The following is a 7,823-nucleotide window of genomic DNA, read 5'->3' on the forward strand; positions in this document are numbered from 1 at the left end:
TCCAGATTGGTAAACGCCTGGAGATTTGGGGATGGAGCCTGGGGAGGAAGGGAACCTCAATGGGGCACAATGCCATAGAGTCTACCCTCCAAAGTACCCATTGTCTCCAGGGGAACTGATCTCTGTAGTCTGGAGATGAGCTGGAATTATGGGGAATCCCCAGGTCCCACCTGGAGGCTGACATCTTTACGCATAGTCCACAGGTGGCCAAACTGTGGCTCGGGAGCCACATGCAGCTCTTTCGCACATATTGTACAGCTCCTGGCAAGACAGCTGGGGAAGCGAAGGGGAGGCATGGTTTTCCTTCCTCCTTCCATCCTTCCTTTTGCTTTCTTTATTTCTCTGTCTCTCTTTCCACCTCTCTCCCTCTCTCTCTCTCTGACAAATAAATATCATTAGCAAACAAACAAATACCTTTGGACAAATATCATTATCAATATCTGTTTTTAACCCCTTTTAATTTTTGGCAGTCTCATTTAATGTTAATAAATGGCACATTTACATATTTTTTTCAATCAAAACGTGTGTGAAATATTTGTTCATGTCTTGTGGTTTTCAAGCATCTGACGTTTATTCTGTGTGGCTCTTACACTGAGCAAGTTTGGCCACCCCTGGCATAGAGCATGGGGGAAAGTGTGTGTCCTACTCTGTTTTTACACAGAACAATAAATTGCAAGGAAATGGTACTGCAACGTGGCGTCCCTGGATCTTTTGTAGCTTGGTTCATCAACATCTAAGTCTGTATGATATATAGATTTGGTTTTGCTGCCTTAGAACCTGGTGTTGTAGTGCATTTTGGGTTGACAATGAGTTTAGCCAGGATTGGAAAGGGGCTACTGAAATTTAAATGGTGCGCTACTCTTATTTCTACTACCCTATTCTTCTGCACCTCTGTTGTAGGATATTGTACTTGCAAAAATGCCTGCTGTAGATCCTACGCGACTACAGCGTAGGGCAGGTGTGTCGAACTCCTTACGAGGGCCAGATTTGACATAAATTGGACTTTGTCGGGCCGGGCCATGTGTGTCATTAAATGTAATGCCAGGTAGCAAAGATATAAATTTTATAAAGGACACAAACAGAAAGATGTATTTTTTACTTAAAATAAAAACATGCTTAAAACATTAGCACTCTTGCAATATTTTGTTTATTTAACAGTGCCTGATAACTGACACCTCTTGCTCTGAATTATTGCATCAAAATGTCTGTGCTGTTGCAATCTTGAGTATGCTGTTCAGGTGTGTATCTGTAAGCTGCAAACCTACGATGACGCAGCAGCAGCAGAACTGGAAGGAGAAGCAGAAGAAGGCCAGTTCCACTGCAGGCCTGATAGAAGTCCTCTGGGGGCCTGATCCGGCCCCCGGGGGCTGCATGCTTGACACCAATGTTCCCTCTAAGCTGAGTTAGTGTGAGCTAGCTCACAATTTTTTAGCCTCCGGCTTACACATTTTTGTCTTACCTCAGGAAGGATGGCTCCAGAAGCAAACTAACTGATGCAGCAGTCTATAAGAAAGGGTAAGGTAGGGATGGGACAGGGTATGGGTTATGACATCCATGAAACAGTAGAGCACAGAGAACCATCTAACAATTCAAGCCACTTAAATCAAGTTCTACAAGCGACCTTACATCTTTCCTTCGTTTAACACATGTTTTCTAATAAACATAATAATTTATACATTCAGAGTCTGTCTCTCTAGTTTCTTCTTTGGGTCCATATATAAAATGGTTTCCATATCGCTTCCAGCTCTCGGTGGTCAAGGAGTTAATGCTTTGGGCTCAGCCTCTGCCCAGTGGAAGTATAGTGTCTTTTTTTTGCCATTGCTGTAATTCGTGAGTGGTTTCTGCAGAGCAAACACTCTTAGTTATTTGAAGGATTCAAATAAATGCAGAGGTATTTTTTAACCCACCACGCTGGGAGTGTGAAAAGTATGCAGACGGAGAGTGATTTCAGCTAAGCATACCTTTATTTAGTTCAGGACAAAGACAACTACCCGGCTCGCAGGCCGGCTTATATTCCCTCTGAGAAACCCACCACCAAACACACCCCCACTCCCAATTGGCTATTTACAGTAACCAAGAGACCTATTGGCCTCTTGGCCAGGACCTAGCCCTTTCATTGGGCCTGGCTAGGATCCTATGTGCCCATTGTCTTTAGGACTGAAGTCCAGGCATGTCCGGCCCTGTCAGGGCCTGATACACTACAGAGTGTCTGCTGAGTGTCTGTCTGCATCCTTGAGAGGAACCCAGGTGAAAAAGAGCCTCAGCAAAGGACCAGGACCCAGTGAGAACCCCAAGGCCCCAGGTGGCTGTGAGTTCAGCGCCTGAGAACGGGAGACTGTTTGTCCTTGGTCCAGACATGTTCCCTCTAAGCTGAGTTAGTGTGAGCTAGCTCACAGATTTGTAGCCTCCGGCTCACACATTTTTGTCTTCGCTCAGGAAGGACGGCTCCAGAGCAAACTAGTTCATGCAGTAGCCAAATCGCTGGCTCACAACTTTAATACCAGTAGCTCACAAAGTAGAATTTTTGCTCACAAGGCTCCACAGCTTAGAGGGAACATTGCCTGACTGGTCCCAGACTTCCCCTCCCACACCCTCAAAACGTGCCTGCCAAAACTGGAAAGGTGGGGGGATTATGGGGGTTTTGCAAAGCCAGTTTTAAAAGAAAAAAGAAGCACACGGATCACAGCCAGTGTTCCCTCTAAGCTGAGTTCGTGTGAGCTAACTCACAGTTTTTTAGCCTCCAGCTCACCCATTTTTGTCTTAGCTCAGGGGCTCCAGAGCCAACTAATTTATGCAGTAGCCAAATCGCTGGCTCACAACTTTAATACCAGTAGCTCACAAAGTAGAATTTTTGCTCACAAGGCCCCACAGCTTAGAGGGAGCATTGATTCATAACAGAAGCACATACCCCGCAGCTCCTACCTGTGACGAGGACTACAGAAGCTTGGAGCCTGGCTGGGAAGTTTGGCAGCCCTGCCCTCTGCTTCCTGCTCTCAGAGGCAGCCCCGCCCTTGGCTCTTTATATTCCCATGCAGCTCAAGTGAGGTCAGGCAGGGGAGGGGGAAAGAAGAGCCGGGCCACATTAAAGGCCTGAGTGGGCCGGAACCGCAGGTTTGACACCCAGGGTTGCCAGGTCTGCGTTGGAAAATACTTGGAGACTTTGGGGGTGGATCCGGGAGAGGGTAAGGTTTGGAGAGGGGAGTGGCCTCAGCCTGGTCCAAGGCCATAGAGTCCCGCCTCCGAAGCGGCCATTTTCTCCAGGGGAGCTGATCTCTGTCAGCTGGAGATCGGTTGTAAGAGCGGGAGATCCCCAGGCCCCACCTGGAGGCTGGCAACCCTATAATGACACCCCTCGCGTAGGGCTTAGCTATACACAATGGATTATTTGAAGTGGTTGGAGTGGTAGCTGGAGGCTATCCATTGTGTGTACAGCCAAGCCCTGTGCTATAGTCGCATCTGCGCCAACCCCCAGGGGTCATTTTGTAGAAAAAGAGGTGCAGGAGCTCATTAGCATAACTTATTAGCATATGCCACTAGGCTTGCCAAGTCCCCCAAGGGGGAGGGGAAACCCCCCCCCCAGAGGCCCGTTCCCCGCCGCCGGTGGATCAGGCCCTGGGGGGAACTCCACCCCAACGTGCGCGTCACCCAGAAGTGACGCGACCACGCCGGGCACGCTGGGGGCAGGGCCACGGTCATCCAAGGGAAAACTCTATGGTTATAAAGGAAACCACTTTTCTACAAATTTGAGGTATATTTCCATAGTGGGTGGGAGTGTGGCTAAAGCCATTGGTGAGGCTGGGCCAGCAGCACCGCTAAGGTGATCCTGCTGGGGCAGCATCCCTTATGGATTAAAGTACCCTGGTCTTGCTCCTACACCTGACAGAAACCCGCCTGTCTGGTGTTGGGGGGGGGAGTTGTGTTTAAAAGCATCGGGGAGGCTGGGCCAGCAGCAGGGCTAAGGCAATCCTGCTGAGCAAACCTCCCCGATGGCTCTCAGCATCCCAACTCCTCTCCTACACCTGACAGGCAGCTGCTTGTCTAGTGCAGGAGGGGGAGGTGGGAGGAGTATTAGAAGCCACTGTGGAGGCTTGGCTGGCAGGATCACTAAGGCATTAGTGCTGGGGGGGCTCCTTGTTGTCTTTAAGCACCCTGCCACCGCTGTTGCACCTGACAGACAGCTGCCTGTCCAGTGTAGGAGGGAGAGGGGGAGCAGTATTAGAAGCCACTGTGGAGGTGGGGCTGCACCTGACAGACAACCACCTGTTAGGTGTAAGAGGTGGGGGGAGTGTGTTGGAAGCCATCAAAGAGGCTGGGCCAGCAGCTTTGCTTCACCTCACAGGTGGTTGTTGGCCACTCCTGATTTCCTCAACTGTCATTAGCTCTCTGCAGTCCCCTGTAACTGGTTTTTTTTTTTAACGTCAGAACACTGAGCTCTGCAGCTGACCAGTCAGAGAGTGCGGGGTGCAGGGAGGCAGCTGCCTGGCAGCTGCATAGGAATCAATGGGGGTGAACACATTTTACCCCTTTTGACCCACTTAGGGGTCGAATTTCTAAAAATCCCTTCTTAGCGAGCACCTACACCATGGTAGGAGCACTCTCCCTGAATTTGGTGTCTCTAGGTCCAACGATTTGGCCTGGGCATTGATTTTACAGTGAGGGGAGTTAGATGATAATCCATGTTGTTGAAATGTGTTGCACAAATATGTGTCCTGTATGCTTCTCACTGAATAAATCACACGAGAGAGTCTGGCTTGGAGAAGTGAAAGTAAAAGATTTTATTTGCAAAAGCCAGTCAAATCCGACTCTAGGGGGCAGTGCTCATCTCCGTTTCAAAGCCGAAGAGCCAGTGCTGTCCGAAGACTTTTTCCATGGTCATGTGGCCGGCATGACTAAACACCAAGGCACACGGAACGCTGTTACCTTCCCACCAAAGCAGTACCTGTTTATCTACTTGCAATTTCTTGCTTTCAAACTGCTAGGTTGGCAGGAGCTGGGGCCAGAGACAGGAGATCACTCCGTCATGCGGCACTCGGGTCTCAAACTGCCAAACTACCAATCTTCCGGTCTGCAGTTCAGCGTCTTAACCACTAAGCCACTCCCGGCCCCTCTCTGTAGTGTGCAGATCAGTTATAATTCTGGGAGAAATCCAGCCCCCACCTGGAGGCTGGCAACTCTATTGTAGCCCCAAAAGCAGAGAGGTGTGTGTGTGTGTTTAGCTAATAAGTAGGGATGCCAGCCTCCAGGTAGGGTCTAGGGATCCCCCGTGATTACAGCTCATCTCCAGACTACAGAGATCAGTTAGTCTGAAAAAAATTGATGCTGTGGAGGGTGGACTCTATGGCATTGTACCCCATGAAATCCCTGTTTTCCTCAGGTTCCACCAGTGTTCCCTCTACGCTGAGTTAGTGTGTGCTAGCTCAAGTTTTTTAGCCTTCAGCTCACACATTTTTGTCTCAGCTCAGGAAGGATGGCTCCAGAGCAAACTGATTTATGCAGTAGCCAAATCGATTGCTCACAGCTTTAATGCCAGTAGCTCACAAAGTAGGATTTTTGCTCACAAGACTCCACAGGTTACAGGGAACATTGAGTTCCACCCTTAAATCTCCAGACATTCCCAAACCTGGAGCTGGCAACCAGGGGGATCTGGCAACCCTAAGTACATCTAGGGTGGCCAACCTCCAGGTGTGGCCTGGAGATTTCACAGAATTACAACTGATCTCCAGGTGATAGAGATCAGTTCCCCTGGAGAAAGTAACCGCTTTGGGGGTGTAAATTCTATTGCATTATACCCTCCTGAAGTCCCAAACCCTGCCCCCCCCAGCTCCAAACCCCCCCAATCTCCAGGAATTTCTCAGTCAGGAGCTGGGTTTGGAGATTGACTCCCAGTTCCCAAAAGGCAGGCTTTAAACTGACCACAAGCTGCCATTAAGCAAAAAGAGGGAAGTTATGAACGTGTGCTTTCTGGGGAAGTGAAAACCTTGGCCATTTAACTTTTTTTTTTAACCAGCAACACGCAGTAGGTAACCTCTGGCACATGAGTAAAGAACAAAGATAGAGTCCAGTGGCACCTTTAGGACCAGCAAAGTTTGATTCAAGGTATGAGCTTTCGAGTGCATGCACACTTCATAGGGTTGCCAGCCTTCAGATGGGGCCTGGAGATCACCCGCTTTTACAACCAATCTCCAGCTGACAGAGATCAGCTCCCCTGGAGAAAATGTTGAAATAAGAGAGATCACAGGACAGAATGTCGCTCGTTAGGGAAACAACTGTGATATAATAACAAAGTTGTGGTTTAAACAATTAGAGGGGAAATTTTTTTAATGTGTTCTGTGTATAACAAATCACTGGAGTCGCTTCCTTTTGTTGTTGTTGTCGAGTCCGACTCTCAGTGACCCCATGGACCAGATCACGCCGGGCCTTCCTGTCTTCCGCCATTCTCTGAAGTTGGCTCAATTTCATGTTCATTGCATCAATGACACTGTCTAACCATCTCATCCTTTGCCGTCCCCGTCTTCTTTGACCTTCAATCTTTCCCAGCATCAGGGTCTTCTCCAGTGAGTGCTCCCTTCTCATTTGGTGTGGACCAAATGTCGCTTCCTTTACAAAACATTAAAGTCGTTTCCTGTGAAGTGCATGGTCTCAGATATTATGCATCGCTCATTAAACGGTTTCACTTAAAAGTTTAATCAGATGAGACCTTTCACTGAAAAATATGTACAAAATTACATCCATTTTCTAACTTCACAACATAACTATTTTTAAAAATAACTTTTAGTCTGAATGTCTGATCGACCCCAAAATCTCCAGGTATTTCCCAACCTGGAGTTGGCAACCCTACTGAGGTACAATTTGGGGTGGTCCCTGTAGCTTATTTTGCAGCGCAGAGGGGTTAAATCCCAGCAGTTCCTTATTAAAACCGAAGCTGCCACTTGGAACCAAATAAGGAAGCGTTACTTTCTCTCAGGATCAGGGAGAGGTTAGTTTCTCCACCTGAATTTTCTGCATAAAGACTTTTTTTAAAAAACCACTAAACTACTGAAAATTTGGGGTTGACCACAGTGGGCATTCTGGATACCAGCTTCTCTCACGACCTGTCAGCTTCAAGTAAACCCTGTCCCTCTCTCTAAATCCTCTCCTACGGAATATATACTCCATTCCCTTTATACAAACTCCTTTCCCATTACTCTCTATGTAATTTCTAAAAAGTTCCCCGTTTGACACGCCCCTGCTCCCCCCCCCCATTGCTTTCATAATGTCCCTCTTCCATTCTACCCATTTTCATAATGGTTCAGCCCAACGGACCCTGCCTCCCCTAGAACGCTCGGAGCCGTCATTCCCCCCCCATCTCGCGCGACAGGCGCTCTCGTCGTCCATTGGCTGTTTTCTAAAGACTCCTTTCCCATTACTCTCTATGCACACAAGGTATTTTTTTAAAAGTTCCCCGTTTGACACGCCCCTGCTCCCCCCCCCGCATTGCTTTCATGATATCCCTCTTCCATTCTCCCCATTTTCATAATGGTTCAGCCCAACGGACCCTGCCTCCCCTAGAACGCTCGGAGCCGTCATTCTCCCCCCCCCCCCATCTCGCGCGACAGGCGCTCTCGTCGTCCATTGGCTGTTTTCTAAAGACGGCGGGAAAAGCTACAGTTTAGCGGAAAATGATCAAAGCCGCTCCGTTCTGATTGGTCGCGAGGGCAGGGGCTAATAAAAGGCGGCCGCTGATTGACTGGCTGTCCCAACGGAGGATGTTAAGAATGCTGCGATTTGTTCCTTCGGGCCAGCGCTCCAAAGGACCGTTTTATTAGTAGGATTGCTTGCGAATA

At 48.5% G+C, this 7,823-nt stretch overlaps 1 protein-coding gene across 1 annotated transcript in view; it reads right to left on the reverse strand.

Annotated features, from left to right (window-relative positions):
* Window positions 1-184, reverse strand: part of LOC107108858 (guanylate-binding protein 6-like) — a 26,799-nt gene extending 26,615 nt beyond the window's left edge. The window contains exon 1 of the mRNA XM_015409381.1: window positions 171-184. Coding sequence (XP_015264867.1) covers window positions 171-184 — 14 coding nt within the window. The remainder of the gene's footprint in view (window positions 1-170) is intronic.
* Window positions 185-7,823: the final 7,639 nt, after the last annotated feature.

This window comes from Gekko japonicus, unplaced genomic scaffold, assembly GCF_001447785.1.
Source record: "Gekko japonicus isolate JY-2015 unplaced genomic scaffold, Gekko_japonicus_V1.1 scaffold745, whole genome shotgun sequence".
Lineage (NCBI taxonomy): Eukaryota > Metazoa > Chordata > Lepidosauria > Squamata > Gekkonidae > Gekko > Gekko japonicus.